The sequence below is a fragment of the Anastrepha ludens genome, chromosome 3, assembly GCF_028408465.1.
Source record: "Anastrepha ludens isolate Willacy chromosome 3, idAnaLude1.1, whole genome shotgun sequence".
NCBI classification, from domain to species: Eukaryota; Metazoa; Arthropoda; class Insecta; order Diptera; family Tephritidae; genus Anastrepha; species Anastrepha ludens.
Genome location: NC_071499.1, coordinates 21272168 through 21288672, shown reverse-complemented (window position 1 = coordinate 21288672; position 16505 = coordinate 21272168). Strand labels below are relative to the sequence as shown.

At 39.2% G+C, this 16505-nt stretch overlaps 2 protein-coding genes across 2 annotated transcripts; one reads left to right on the top strand and one right to left on the bottom strand.

Annotated features, from left to right (window-relative positions):
- The first annotated feature begins 222 nt into the window (after positions 1-222).
- Positions 223-10444, top strand: LOC128857124 (6-phosphogluconate dehydrogenase, decarboxylating). The gene is made up of 5 exons (XM_054092702.1): positions 223-531; positions 874-982; positions 1092-1206; positions 8974-9844; positions 9945-10444. The coding sequence occupies exons 1-5, from the start codon at positions 524-526 to the stop codon at positions 10285-10287; spliced, it is 1446 nt and encodes a 481-aa protein (XP_053948677.1). The 5' UTR covers positions 223-523; the 3' UTR covers positions 10288-10444.
- On the bottom strand, positions 10441-12439 carry LOC128857126 (protein bcn92). Its single transcript, XM_054092703.1, has 3 exons — positions 12208-12439; positions 12002-12122; positions 10441-10671 (listed from the first exon to the last, which is right to left on the bottom strand). The coding sequence occupies exons 1-3, from the start codon at positions 12285-12287 to the stop codon at positions 10594-10596; spliced, it is 279 nt and encodes a 92-aa protein (XP_053948678.1). The 5' UTR covers positions 12288-12439; the 3' UTR covers positions 10441-10593.
- Positions 12440-16505: the final 4066 nt, after the last annotated feature.

Here is a 16505-nt window from a genome sequence, read left to right as displayed (position 1 = left end):
ATTCTAACAAATTTTAAATTTAAATTTATTGTACGTACATACATATTTATAAGTATATCAACCCGATGCCCTTCTGTGAAATAATGATATCTCGTTTACTTACATATATACGCATGTACGTATGTGCATTTACATGAATGCATTCGCGCCAAAAAAGCTTAACCAGACGTCAAAGCTCAACCCCAACATAAAGCTCCACGTTATCGGCCCCACTTTTGGCTTCCTTTCTGGCATACACTACTTCTACCGGCTGTTGTGAAACAATCGGCCAGTCGTCACACTAATACGGCTTTTCAACACATTTCAACGTTCAGTAATCGCGCGATTGCCAACAAGTACGGTACATAAACGAGAGAAAAAACAGTGGAAACTTTAGTGCTAAGCTAGTGAAAGAGGTGATTAAACTGTGTGGAAAAAGGTGTAGTGATCGTCACAAGTGGAGAGCAGGGCAAAAGAAGCCGAACATATAGTACTTACAAATACTGTAATCGCAATAAGCAGAAACAAGAACAACGAAAAAATCATGTCAGCGTAAGTAAATACATGGCACAACTAGTCGCTAGTTTTACATACATATGCACATAAATATATAGTATATGTACCTACGAGTACATGGTTAGCACCATGCTGAGAGCCTCACGCCATACACATACACATTATATATAAATATGTAAACAGTTTACTTGTTGTTGTGCGATTAGTGCTCTGCAGCGCCATGCACTTTTTAACATTTTGTAAAAAATTATAATGACCCTTTGTATTTTCCATAAAATCTCTTTTAACTCTTAACGCTGCATTTTAATATACACACATACACACATACATACATATTTATTTGGCTACTCAATAATTATTGTACAAATGACATTACAGGAAAGCAGATATTGCATTGATTGGCTTGGCCGTAATGGGTCAGAATCTTATTTTGAATATGAATGATAATGGATTTGTAGTATGCGCCTACAATCGCACTGTCGAGAAGGTGAGTGAGTTATCGAGCTATCAATTGATCGATCGACCGACCGATCGATCGTAGTAAAAGTATGAAACTTTGAATATTTGACTTTGCTTTCACATTCACGCCGGTGTAGGTCAACCAATTTCTGCAGAACGAGGCCAAGGGTACAAACGTGATTGGTGCTACATCATTACAGGATATGGTGAGCAAATTGAAGGTGCCACGCAAAGTCATGCTTTTAGTCAAGGGTAAGTCCAGAATGACAATGTCACTGTCAAAGTCGTTCGCATACACACACCCATGCACATTTGTCGATATATACATGTATACATGTGAGTTCAAGTGTATACACGAACCGGTAATCACTTCGGTCGCCTGGAGTGCGAACATTAACATACAACAAATGTGTACAGATATACACATCTACACACATGTGTACTCACTGTTTGCATTATCGTTTTGCTGATTTTGAACGCACTTTACTTTTACTATGCATTGAGTGGCTTTACCGATTGCCTTGATCGGCTCCAAACGCAACGACATCGTTGCGTCATGAATAGGGAGCATGCTGTTACGGTCAAGTGAATGTAATGTGCGGTGACGACACATACACAAATGGTTAATTTCCATATGTACATACATACATATAGATATATGACAGTGTACGAGTGTAAGCAACAGCAGCTGATTGGTACATTGCAGCATTTAGTTTTGTGTGAGACATATCGTCAAAAAATTTGAACTATTAATGTTTCTTGAAAAGAAAATAAGTTCAAAATAGTTATGAAATGTAAATAAGTAGGGTAAATGGGTAAAGGTGGTTGTTGATTAATATTTAATGGCTTTGACACTTTTTTTTATAGTTTTTTAATAATAAAATTAAATGTTTCGCACTTCTTGGGACGAATAAATCGTATCGCCTACATCAATGTGCATAGGTTAGGTTAGATTAGGTTGAAAGCCATCACATAGACCTATTGGAGCTTAGTGGTACCAGATGGAGCTTGACGTTACGTTTCTTTCCAGTAGATTTCTTGTAATACATGAGCCAGCGTTTTTTGCGAATCTAAGCAAGCCCTGAAGCTCAAGCCCGAGAAACCTTTTAAATTCTCATATTGTAGAGCTCGTGGGCATTTCATTCGGATTCTAGCTAATGCAGGGTATGAACATAGAAAATATTCTAGAGTTTCCCTCTCTTCGAGTTCATTGCAAAATCTGCAGTTATCGTTGTTTGTGTGCCGCTAGCAAGTTGTGGCCTGCCAGTATAACTTCGATAGTTCTGCTTTTCTCTCTAGACAGACTTTTTCTCCTGTAACTAAAAGGAGAAAATTAATAAATTAATTTAAAAAAAATTCTAAATTGTATCCTGTTTTTAATCCACTTATTTGAATGGTTGTAAGAAATAAATAGAAACAAAAATGGTCATAAGTAAAGTTCAGTAACTTGTGCCAATTTGGGATATACATAGACTTGTATGTAGTACTGTGATTAAATTGCATGTTTGCTTTCCAATTTAAGTTTCGCTGATATATCGGTCGGTAAAAAATGTTTTTATTAGGTTGACAGTACTGTCATTATATTATCTGCGTGTTAGCCTCTTTAGCCAATGGCCAAAACTTCGACCCATATAGTTTCTGAACCAACGCCAATTCACCGGATTTAGCTCCGTGTGATTTCCGATTATTCAATGGACTAAAAAGGTTTACTTCGGGACAGTTTCGAGGAGCTTCTATGAACTTCAAGTGTGAATCTTTGCGAGAACTGCAGATCGAGTCGAAAATTAAAAAAAAAACAGAGCTTGAATTTTGATCTAATACGGTATTTGCTAAAATACTAAATTGAATTTACTTGTATGAATATAAGGACCTAAAAATACTTGGACTTAAGATAAGAAATAACCATAAATATATAGGTCTGTTTATGTAAAAATTACCCAGTAACTTAATTAATTCAAGGAAAATATTAAAAAAAAGTACATGAACGCAAAACCAGTAAAAATTTGCAAGTTTTACGAACTGCTGATTAAATTTTTGGCGGAAAAAATTGCAAAGAGTAGAAATCTGTTCAATTGAGCTACCTCGTATCTTGAGTGATGCATATTTTCGCTAAAACAGCAAAAAAAAAGACTCTGATCTGTTGTCGCTATGAATCAAAATGGTATCTGCGTGGCTTCTGCTAGTCAGTATAACCTAACATACCACGTATTAAATTAAAGAAAACAAAATCAAGCGAATAAAATGCAAAATAACATGCTTAGCATTACAAAATTTTATTGTGTTCACAATAATTTGTTCCATTTCATCATTACTGCCAGATGAAGAACACTCCATTAGCAATTGTATTGTTGTAGCAATCACAGCTTTCTTCATACTTTTCTTGCTTACATCTATGATTGTATGTACGATATGTATATCCAACCGTTGGACAACTTTTTTGAAACCTTCAGTTGAGCACCCGGGTTTGGCCTTTTTTCGTCCTGTTCGAGGATTCTTTTCAAAAAGTTATCGATGGAAAATTAAATTTAAGGAAGCCACCTGGAAGTTCAAGTCATTAGCTGTGATATAAATATGTTAAATTCACGGTCAAAGTCGAAAAAGCCAGTCTAGCCAGACCCCGGTACCCAACGGAGGGATATATTTTGCCAAATTAATTAATAGCCAAGAAGAAGAAGCATAAATCGTAAAAGATACCTTCAATGCCTTCGATTTGTATTTCGGAAACTGCAGCAACGGTGACTGGAGGCTGTGGCTCAGAAGCAAATATATAGTCACATACCTCTATATCATTAGCGGATTCCTATTTAATATATGACTTCAAATAAACTTTATAAATTATATTTAAATTTAGAAATTTTTATTTAAATTTAGAAATTTTACTCAATTCGCAAATTGTAATTCCTGTTTATTTTTACTTTGTGAACAGCTGTTTTTCTCACTTGCAAATTCTTACAAGTAAAAACTTATCCAGTCAACTTCCCCTCAAAATGAAATGTCATTTTGCTCTCTCACTTTCCCCTACTTTGCAAGTTGTTTGGATATATGAACAGCAAACTTGATAATTTGAAACAGTTGTTATTGTTACAAATTATTTGCCTCATGAACAGATCTTACGCTACGAAGATCTCTTATATACTTATGTACACATTTTAGAAGCCTAGGAGCCGGCAGAAAATGTTGCTTAGATTTTGCTCAATACTGTAAATTCATGAAAGTAGCAGATAGTCAGTCACGCATAAGTTGTATGTTCAATCGCTGCGATGCTATCAAAACCATTTCAAAATTTCGTTTTCCTTGGTGTTTAAGTACAAGGCCATTTTGTAATCTCTGAGTAATAGTTTAAATAAAAAGAATTCACTGTTTGTATGTAGCTATGTACATATGTATTGATGTATGTATTTTCCCTAATAAATTAGAAAACCAGATCCAAAACGTGATTTCAAGTAGTGCGAGACAGTTGAAGAAGAGGTGAAGGTCGTTTCTTCCTCATCATCGTTCCTGCAGCTTCTTCTATTGAGTATGGGAATAAGTTTCCGACTTTCTTTATACAATTAAATAATAGATGATATTAAGTGAAGTATGTGCCATTGGAAGCTATAACTTTACTCCATCTTGTAGGTAGCACACGGACTTCTCTGAGAAAAAATTCGAGTTCTTTTGACTTGATACATTCAGTGAGTCAGTTTGCGATGCTCTCGTAACAAGTTAACCGTTCTCCAATAAGGGCTGACTGCATTGATCGGAACAGATGGTAATCCGATGGGGCAATATCTGGGGACTACGGCGGGTGGGGCAAGATTTTTCATTTCCCAATTCAGCCCCTCTAAATATTTGTAGACCGATTTAACAACGTGTGGCCTGGTGTTGTCATGCAGAAAAATCAGTTTGTCATGTCTACCGTCCCATTGCGGCCGCTTTTCTTTGAGAGCTTGATTAAAACGCATTAACTACAGTCGGTAACGATCACTAGTGATAGTTTCAGATGGTTTATGTAGTTCATAATAGATGATACCCTTCTGATCCACCACAAATGCCCAACATAACCATGAACCTGGTTCACCTTGCAGGCTCCAACATTTTAGATGCTCGACATTTTGTATCACCAGTGACGATGCGATGCAGAAAACCTTTTCTTTTCTGCCGTTCAAGACGCATGTGACACGTCACCAAACGTCTCCCGATATCCCTCTCCTTCAATTGATGTGACACCCAGTTACCTGCTTTCTGGACAATTCCCATCACGTGCAAACGTTTATTGCCGGCTGATCTGTCAACATCCAACTCTTTAGACATGTCATCAAGGGTTCGACATGCGTCTTCATCCAATAATTGTTATAGTTGAGTGTCTTCAATTTCGAATTTTTTCGGTGCCCCTTCGCGATCTTTATTACTCACGTCGAACTTGCCACTTTGAAAGCGTCGAAACCTTTCTTTACAAGTTGTATTTGCTGGAGCGTCATTACCGTAAATATTGATCAATGTACGATACGTTTCAGCTGCACTCTTCTTTACTTTACTTACCGCAAATGCTGTTTTTTCGGGACAAATAAATCTTTTTTGGGGTCCCTATATCCTAGAACCACTTGTAGAACGACAGGATGAGGAGCTAAACACCCAAAAAGTGTGTAACCAGCTCCTGTGGAGATCGGACGACAGTCCAACGCAGCCTTAGAAAATAATGTAAAGCAGCACAGATAATTTGATTCTAATTTGGCTATCACTTTGTATCATTGTAATGATCGGAAAACTACAAAATAGGTGTATTGGTGACGAGAAGATACACTTCCTACTCTGCTACGAGGGGTGCCTTTTATATTTCGGGATTAGAGAACAAAAACAAATTTTAATCATTGAAAATCACTTTATTGTTTTTCAAAATATTCTCCATGAAGATCAATACACTTTTGCATGCGTTTGAACCAATTGTCGAAGCACTTTTGCCACTCTGAATGAGGTACCTCCAAAACATACATTCTGAATGCCGCAACCGCTTCTTCAGGTGTCGAAAAACGTTGACCTCTCAGTTTGTTTTTTACGTACGGGAATAAAAAGAAGTCATTCGGTGCCAAGTCAGAACTATACGGCGGATGACCCATTAATTCGATGTTTTGGGTGCTCAAAAATGCAGTTGTTTGAGCCGATGTGTGAGAGCTTTCTTGGAAAACAACTGGCAAACAAGTGGTTGTGTACCACTCAGAATTTACTGTTCTGCATTGTTCTAGTGGTATGGTTGCGACATGTCCAGTTTTTCTGAAAAAACAGGCGACCATTTGCTTGGAAGTGCTTCGTGCGCGAACACCTTTTGTTGGATTTGGCTCATCTTGAAACACCCATACAAATGACTGCTGTTTACTTTCGGGCTCATACGCGTAAATCCATGATTCATCACCTGTCACGATGTCATAGACGTGTTTCGAAGCCCCGCGATCGTATTTTTTGAGCATTTCCTTCGACCAATCGACACGAGCCTTTTTTTGATCGATTGACAAATTGTGTGGGATCCAACGCGAACAAATTTTTTTGACAGTCAAATGTTTATGCAATATTGAATGTATGCTGGTCCCACTAATGCCTAAGATTGGCTCAATCTCACGATAGGTCACATGACGATCTTGCAATATCAGTTCGCGCACAGCATCAATGGTTTTCGGAACAACAACTGATTTTGGACGACCCTCACGAAAATCCTCTTGGAGTGAACTACGACCACGAATTCACCATACCATCGATAAACACTGGTCCTTGATGGAGCTTCATCGCCAAAAATATGAATTAAGTTCATCCATGCAAAGTTGCTGAGTTAATCCACGTCGAAAGTTGTAAAAAATAATCGCCCGAAAATGTTCACGTTTTAATTCCATTTTTGGGCCGAGATTAATCTTTTAAGTTACTGTAAACAACACAAATAGCGCTGGTATTTCAAAACGTTCTGAGTAGGTAAAAGCCAAAAAATGTCAAACTTTGCGATACAGCTGTCAGTTGCCAGATTGCAACACCAGGGTTGCCAAATTCCGAAATATAAAAGGCACCCCTCGTAACAGCTTTGCGACAATCTTGTAAACTACTAGGGGAGCATAGAGATTGCCATTTCATCACCGTCAAATTGCTATCCACACTCGGGAACAGACCCAACCATTTGTATTGCTCGAAATAGAAGCAAGCATTTCTATTATGTACGAGCGTCTCAGAGTTTCAGGTATCCAATGGATGGGAGGACTAGAGCCAATTAATTTAGAATAACAATCAGAGCATTGCGAGGTGACTTAGGTGTACAAATCCTGTTAAAATGTTTAAATATTAGAATATACAAGCAGGTTCAATAAATAGGTACCCGTGTTAGAAATGAAGACATAATTTTTTCACAAATATTTTTTTTTTTTCAACATAGTCCCCTTTTAGAAAGATACACTTCTTCCAACGCTTCGGTCATTTTTTAAAATCTCTCCAAAAAATAGGATTTGTCGAACTCTCTAAAATACGCCTCTCTCTCGGCGATGACATAGTCGTTTGAACTAATTTTTTTTCGGCGAGCCATTTCTTCATGTTTGAGAACAAGAAAAAGTTGCAGGGAGCCAGATCGGGCGAATACGAGAGGGTGCGACAGCAATTCATAACGCATTTAATGCAGTTTGGCGGTGACAATTCCGGATGAATGCACTGGTGCGTTATCGTAGTGAAACAGCACTTTCTTTTGCGGCTGTGCCTCCTTCAATTTTTTGTGAAAACGGTCCAATAACTCACTGTAGTATTGTTCAGTGATCGTTCTTCCTTTTTCTAAACAATCCATGAGGATGACGCCGTTCGCACCCCGAAAAATTATCGCCATGATATTTCCGGCCGATGGGACTGTCCCCGCCTTTTTTGGAGCAAATTCATCGGGAGAAAATCATTATTTTGATTGTTGCTTAGTTTCGAGTGTATAAACGATGAATCCAGGTTTCCTCAACGGTGACAACTTGACGCAAAAAATTCCTGCGGATCTCGCTTAAATTGCTCCAAACACTGCTTCGAAGTTAATAGCCGCATTCGCTTGTTGTCTACCGTGAGCAATCGCAGCACCCATCGGGCTTAGAATTTTTTCATCGCCAACTTATCATGTAAAATATTAATTGCCGTTCCGGTCGACACACCTATGGCCCCTGTTACTTCGCGCACTTTGGTTCGTCGATCAGCGAAAATCACGTCGTGGACCTTTGTGAATGATTTCCTCTGTAACCACATCTGCCGGGCGTCCTGGTCGCTCCTCACCCACGCTTAAATTCGTTGAACCAACATCTAACTGCGGTCGTAGAAGGCGAAGCGTCTCTATAGACAGCATCCAACTTTTATCTCCTTGCATTTTTCCCATCCAAAAGAAAAAGCAAATCAGCAAACGACGATACTAGTATTTTTCAATCTTACCGAAAATCACGAAACACTTCTTACTCGAATAGCTGCCAAATCCAAACTAACCTATCAATCAGTCTGAAATTTGTTTTACAGTCGTTTAATATGTAGATGACAGCACTCGATGCTAACCCTAATTTTCCTCAGGAACGCACTCTGTCATCAAGCACGCGTACTTATTTAACCACCCTTGTATTTTAATCGCCAAGAAATGTATTACGAACTATGTTTAAAACGACTCCAACAATACTGCTAACACTATGGACGCTTTAGGTCTATGTAAGGGCTATTCAGATCAGCCAAATTTACCTAACCTAACCTAAAATATGTATATTTTAATGTTAACCATCTCGCTCGAAAGGAGTCGCAAAAGTTGCAAATATACGGGAGAAAATATTTTACGACTGCAGCGCATTTTAAACGATGAGCTTCGCTGCTTTCTCTTTTTACTTATTTTTGTTTTGCAAAATCATTTTATGTTTAATTATTTGGTTTTTTCTATTAGGCTGTAAAAAGCTAATACATTTTTTCATTACTATCTATCATGACTCCATTTCGTGCATTCATATCTACATAAAACCCTTCAACAACTTATCTTTTACTGATTTCGATTTTGCCTTTCATTTCCAACAGCCGGTAGCGCGGTGGACGATTTCATCAAGCAATTGCTGCCACTCCTTTCGCCCGGCGATGTGATCATCGATGGTGGCAACTCCGAGTACCAGGACACCGCACGCCGTTGTGATGAATTGCGTGCCAAAAAAATATTGTACGTCGGTTCTGGCGTGAGCGGTGGCGAAGAAGGTGCACGCCATGGACCATCCCTCATGCCCGGTGGCCATCCGGAAGCTTGGCCACTCATACAGCCCATTTTCCAGGCCATCTGCGCGAAGGCAGACAATGAGCCATGTTGCGAGTGGGTAGGCGAAGGCGGTGCTGGACACTTTGTGAAAATGGTGCACAATGGCATCGAATATGGTGATATGCAATTGATTTGCGAAGCTTATCAAATCATGAAAGCGCTTGGTCTGAGCCAATCGCAAATGGCTGCTGAATTCGAAAAATGGAATAGTGAAGAGTTGGACTCGTTCCTTACGGAAATCACACGTGATATTCTGAATTTCAAGGATGACAAAGGCTACTTGCTGGAGCGGATACGTGACACAGCTGGGCAGAAGGGTACCGGAAAGTGGACAGCAATTGCAGCGCTGCAATATGGTGTACCTGTAACGCTAATTGGAGAGGCGGTATTCTCGCGTTGTCTCTCTGCCTTAAAGGATGAACGTGTAGCGGCCAGCAAGCAATTGACGGGCCCAGGCGTGCAGGCTAAGGTTGAGAATCTACCCGTGTTTTTGAATCACATTAAGCATGCGTTGTACTGCGCGAAAATCGTGTCGTATGCACAAGGTTTCATGCTGATGCGTGAAGCAGCCAAGGACAACAATTGGAACTTGAATTATGGTGGTATTGCTTTGATGTGGCGCGGCGGTTGCATCATTCGCAGGTGTGTATTCTAGTTGAGGAGCGCGCGCTCTCTCTCTTGCGTCCGCTCATATATTTGCTTGTGGACTTTTAATTTATTACTTTATTTTTTTCCTTTGCAGTGTCTTTTTGGGCAACATCAAGGACGCCTACACTCGCAATCCACAGCTTTCGAATTTATTGTTGGACGACTTCTTCAAGAAGGCAATTGAAGTGGGCCAGAACTCTTGGCGTCAAGTTGTGGCCAAAGCCTTCCTATGGGGTATCCCTGTGCCAGCACTCTCGACCGCACTCTCCTTCTACGATGGCTATCGCACTGAGAAGCTACCCGCGAACTTATTGCAAGCTCAACGAGATTACTTCGGTGCACACACCTACGAGTTGTTAGGTGCCGAGGGCAAATTCGTGCACACCAACTGGACCGGAACAGGTGGCAATGTATCGGCAAGCACATACCTGGCGTAATTGGAATACACATTTCACGACACGTCGAGGCTAATGTTCCAAATGTCATTCCACTTTTTCCTTAGAAGCTAATTAGAGATAATTTTATAATAAAAATGTCGATATTTAAAAACGGTGTAAATAAAAAAAAACTACTCAAGTTGGAATCAAAACTTAACGTTTAAATGTGTTTTTATTTCATTTTTTGTTTTTCAGAAGTTTCAAATTTTTAACCTACTAACCTAAATGCAGCCAGTGCGATATAAACAAAGTAATTATCATAGTAGCAGATATAACAAGGTGCAACAATATGTCGGGCTTTTCATTTTATTTCGAGCGGCGTAATGCTTTTTTGGGCTGTTCGATGACAAGTTTTTCAGCGGAGTATAAGTGGCCAATGATTACCTGCAAAATATAGATAGATTTGATAAGAGCGTATAACAACAAAATAGGAGTACTTGAGTTCATATGAATGTTTAAAGGGTTTTCCAATAACAGGTGTTATTGTGGAATGGATTGCGCTATCGAGAGATGATTAACGATTTTTTTTTTTTATCGCCGGAATTGGATGGTATTGATCGGGACAACGTTTATTTTCAACAAGACGGCGCTACGTGCCACACAAGCAACGAAACCATTGATCTTTTACGGGAAAAGTTTCCGGACCGTGTTATCTCTCGAAGTGGTGATCACAATTGGCCACCGAGATCTTGTGATTTATCACCTTGTGACTTTTTTCTTTGAGGTCACGTGAAAGAGAAGGTCTACGCCATCATCCCAGGGTCGATTCAAGACCTCAAAGATGGAATTCGTGAGGTTATCGAGGGCATAGGGCAGCCACTTTGCAATTCGGTTATGGAAAATTTCATGAAAAGGATATTGTCCTGTAAACGTGGTTGTTGTTGTAGCAGCATAAACATTTCCCCTACCTACATACGGGGAATGCTGCTGGAGTGACAGTCCTTGGCCGGATATAAATCCGGGTCGTTTCGGTAACGTAGAACCGACTGTCGTGGAAACGCTGTAAGCGTGATCGTGATGGTCATTTGCCTGATGTTATTTTCCGCTATTAACGGCATACCTTCCTCTTTATAATGAAATAAACATCCAATCATTTATATTAAAAAATAGCATTTTTCTTTGAATATCAAAATAACACCTCTGTTTGGAAAACCCTATACTATGGACGATGTTTATTTTACTCAGCGAAGGCCCTAGTAGCCAGTGTGCTAATTAATGTAGGGTGATTTTGTATATAAATGATAATAATAATTATTATTATTACTATTTCATATTTTTCAAAAATTTTCATACATGAATGTATAGACCTAGAAACCAAAACCTTGCTCGTGATTTACTATTTAAAAAAATACTATGAACTTTAAAAAATACTACAGTGCAACTACAACACTGATCAGCTAGACACCTAAATACATCAGCCGTAACAATGGATAGTCAGTTCTGCCTCAATATCATTCATGTTTCCCGCTTGCTTCAGATCAATACATCAAACGCAAATCTAAATTTTCGATTTGAAGTATTTTTAATTGCAGTTGTTGTTTTAGTTAACTCACTCATTGCGGTGATTTTTATACTACTTTCATATTTACTACATCTACAACTATTCCGTTAGCACTCGCAAAAAGTGAATTTTTCAGTAACTCATCAGCAACCCATCGGTTTCGAACGCAAATCAACTAATAATAGCAATCAACAAAAACACACGAGTTCTAACCTGTCGCCGTATAAGCTCCAAATTCTGTTTTGCTTCCACTAGCTTATGATCGATGACCGCGAAATCGCTTATGCTTTTATTCTCCCTGAATGTATCCCGTATTTTGCGTCCAGCAAACATTCTACAATGTGTAAATATGGATTATTAAAATGTATTCAGTTACTGCAACAAGCATTTCACAATTTGGTTAGGTAAAGAGTGCAAACCTGAAGTTGTAGGCTGGAATTTTTTCTGCTTCCCGCAAAAGTTGGCGATAAATCGCAATCACTTGTCGTCTTGTGGACATTTTCGTTACTTTCTTTCAGCTTACACTTATAATTTGCCGTTTGTTACAGCGACAATTTTGCGAAATTAAAATAAATAGCCCAATTGGCGCAAACGCAGTAAAATCGTAAATCAGCCGCTACTGACGAACAATTTAGAATGGCGACACGTCAAAAACATATGGTACTAATGTCAGCTGACTGCATACAAATCTACTACAGTGGCCTCTGTAGGGCCATATCAAAGTTTGCCTGTTTGAGTGCGAATAGTTGGTATAAATTGTTGAAATGAGGAAAATGAGGGTATTTTTTTTAAATAAACTTAGTATAATAATAATAAAATTAAATAAAGTATAGTAAAATAAAATAAATATAATAAAATAATATAAAATGAAATGAAATGAAATAAAATAAAATAAAATAAAATAAAATAAAATAAAATAAAATATAATAAAATAAAATATAATAAAATAAAATAAAATAAAGTAAACCAAAATAAAATAGAATGCCGCAAGGGCATCTCTCATTAGAGAGTTGACGGGCATGACAACCCCGCGGCCCCTAGTCACGACCCCGCACGGACATCCCTCACCGAGGGGTGCTGGAAGTAACGACTCCACGGCTCCGAAGTTTCAGCGAAGAAGAAAACATACCGCTAAAATGCCTAACATGCCGGCTGTGTGAATGCATGTCTGAAGGACACAGTTAACCCAGAAGGAAATCTGTAAACCACCTGGCAGAAGGTTTAAAATGCAATTACCCGTTTCGAAAAACGGAGAGCCGCATTATAGAGGAATCTAATGATTGCAGCCGAGCGAGGATATTCGCTCAAGTGTCGGCAGAAGCCACGGCTGCCGGCGAGGGCTCTGCTCATCGGCATCAGATAGCGGAGTCGCCAGTGGTACAACAACAACAACACGAAAACCCCAACACTGCGACAAGTGTTTCTCAAGTTAATCTTGGGACCACAAGAGCAGGCCGTGTTAGACAGCGTATTCAATGGACAACGGAAATGAATGAATATGTCCTGCGCTGCTACTACATTTCCACAAATTGTGAAGAACCGGAGCACATGACGACCTATCGTGAGAGAATGCTAGACCTGTTTCTAAGAAGATATAGACATCTGAATGGGAAGCTAACCGAAAATAGCCTTGCTACAAGAAAAAAAGCAATCTTCCAACACGAATATGTAAGAAAAGAAAAGCAAGAGGAAATTAAAAGTGCAATACGCAACGAGCTACGAGGAGTGGAAGGAAGCGAAGAAGAAATAACACCAGAGATAACCGAGGCACGCAACCCACAGCCTGAAGATTTAGCGGAATTTACCAACGTACAACCTGAACTTAACTTGATCTATGAAAGTATTGAAAGCGATGGTCCAGAAACTAATGAAGAACGGGAGGTGAAAGATATTTTCCTTAATTATCTGGCGAATTATGAAGGTATGGATCCTTTGCTAAGACCAAGGATACCCCGATTAGGCGAATCGGAAAAATTAAACGAAGTGGTTAAAACACTTAACTCGAAAATTCTGCCAGCATATGTCGCCAATAGCACCAACTTGGAATATGTTAACACTCTCTTTTATGTTTCTGCTCTTACTACTGTACGATTACTGGGGAAGCACCCAAAGGTACAGACATTTAAAAATAAAACAACGCAAAAAACGCCAGTAGTCCCCAGGTGGCAAAGAAGACTCGAAACACGAATTGCCGGTCTAAGAGAATCTATAGGGAGGCTTACTTCATTTAAAAATGGGGCTAAATCTAAAAGGTTGTTAAGGCATGTATCTAGTATCATCGCGCCGCTTAAGCCTCAGACTGTGGGTCTTGACCAATTATCAGAGATAATTGATAGGAAAGTACAGCAACTCGCCGCTTACTCAAAGCGATTAAGAAGATACCTCAAAAGTAATCAGAGGCGGAAGGAAAACCAGCTTTTCCACAAAAATCAAAAAAGCTTTTATAGAAATCTGCAACAAAACAGCAATGCAGAATCTCAGACATTATATCCACAACAACAAGAGTTAGAGCAGTTTTGGGAGAAAATATGGGCACAAGCAAAACTCTTCAATGCTGATGCGAATTGGTTAGCCAAAGAAAAAGAAAAAGCGGATAACGTTGCACCAATGCACTTCTACGACATAAAAGCAGAAGAAATAAAGAATAATATATGTACTTCAGCTAACTGGAAATCCCCTGGCCTAGACCAGCTACACAACATATGGCTTAAAAAGCTCTCAGTAATGCACGAAGCACTCGCAAGATGCTACAACGAGCTACTGAAAAATATAGCTGCTATCCCAGAATTTCTCACTGCCGGAGTAACTTATCTTCTTCCAAAGGACGCACCATCTGCTGATCCAGCAAAATACCGCCCAATTACTTGCTTGAGCACGACATACAAACTCTTGACGAAAATTATCGCTAACCGAATATATGAACACTGTGAAAGTAACAGCATTTTATGTGAAGAACAGAAAGGTTGCAGGAAGCGCACAATGGGCTGTAAAGATCAGCTTATTATAGACACTGTTATCACAGGAGTAGCTCTGAGAAGAAGGCGGAATTTAAGCGTTGCATTTATTGACTACAAAAAAGCTTTTGATTCAATGCCGCATGATTACCTATTAGAGATATTAAGAATATACAAAATCGATGCTGCCACTGTTGCCCTCTTGGGCCGCTTAATGAGCAAGTGGAATACAAAACTGGTTCTAAATGGAACTGTTTCGAAACAGATTTCAATCAAACGTGGTATATTCCAAGGGGATGCCTTAAGCCCGTTATGGTTCTGCATTGGTCTCAATCCACTTAGCAGGCTTCTCACACTTAAACAAAATGGCTTTATACTCAAAACTGAAGTAAGAGAGCACACGTTCAACCATCTTCTGTTTGTTGACGACTTGAAACTGTACGCAAACAAAAAGCATAAGCTATATGAGCTGATAGATGCCACTAAAGCTTTTAGCGATGACGTGGGAATGGAATTTGGACCAGATAAGTGCAAAATAATACATTTGATTAGAGGTCAGCTTGATGAATCCGAAGAAAACTACGCAGTAGACCAAAATACGATTATAGACAACTTGCATAGCAGCGAATCTTATAAATATTTAGGATTTCTGCAACTTAAAGGAATCAACCACACGCTAGTAAAGCAAAACCTCATTAAAAAATTTGAGGCACGACTGAAAGCTATATTAAAAACTAGTCTGAACAGTGGAAATAAATGCAAGGCAATCAATACCTGGGCCATACCTCTTTTGACATACTCGTTTGGAGTAATAAAATGGTCTCAGACAGACATCCTTCGGATTGAAACGCTGATACGCACCACTTTCACAAAGTTCCAAAGCCATTACCCTCAAAGCGCTGTGGAAAGAATATCGCTTCCTCGAAACGTTGGTGGGAGAGGAATCATTAATATAGCGCGCCTACACTTTTCGCAAACTTTGAAGTTACGTACATATTTTCTAAGCAGCGAGTCCCATCTATTTAAAGCTATCGCTATGGCAGATAATGGCTTTACCCCGCTAAGTCTGATGGAGCAGAATATCCCAGTACCTGAGGGGGTTAAATCCCCAGCAGAAATGATCGCAGCATGGAAGGCAAAAACAATACACGGTGCCCATCCGCATGATCTCGAAATGGAATGGATAGACGCACAGTCATCCAATTTATGGTTGAAAAGAGGAAAACTATTTTCTGAAACAGAAGGTTTCGCAATTGCTATCCAAGACCGAGTTATTCCAACAAGGAATTTCCGAAGGTCGATACATGGCGAGGCAATAGAAGATAGATGCCGAAGGTGCGGCATTTACGGTGAAACAATCGACCATATAATTGCTGGATGTAGCGTACTTGCCCCCCGTGAATATGTCATGAGACATAACAATATAGCAAAGATCCTCCACCAACAACTCGCGATCAAACACGGTCTCTTACAAGCAGAAGTCTTGTATTTTAAATATGAACCAAAGGCAATAATCGAAAATGCAAATTTTAAACTGTACTGGGACAGATTTATATCCACAGATCAAACAGCAGCTGCCAACAAACCTGACATTATCTTGTTCGACAAGACAAATAAAACGATCGAAGTAATCGATATAGCGGTGCCCCTTAATCGCAACATCCAAAGCACATACTCCACCAAAGTATCGAAGTATGCAGCTCTGGCCATAGAACTTAAACGGATGTACAAAGCGAGGGAAGTGAATATAATACCAATAATTA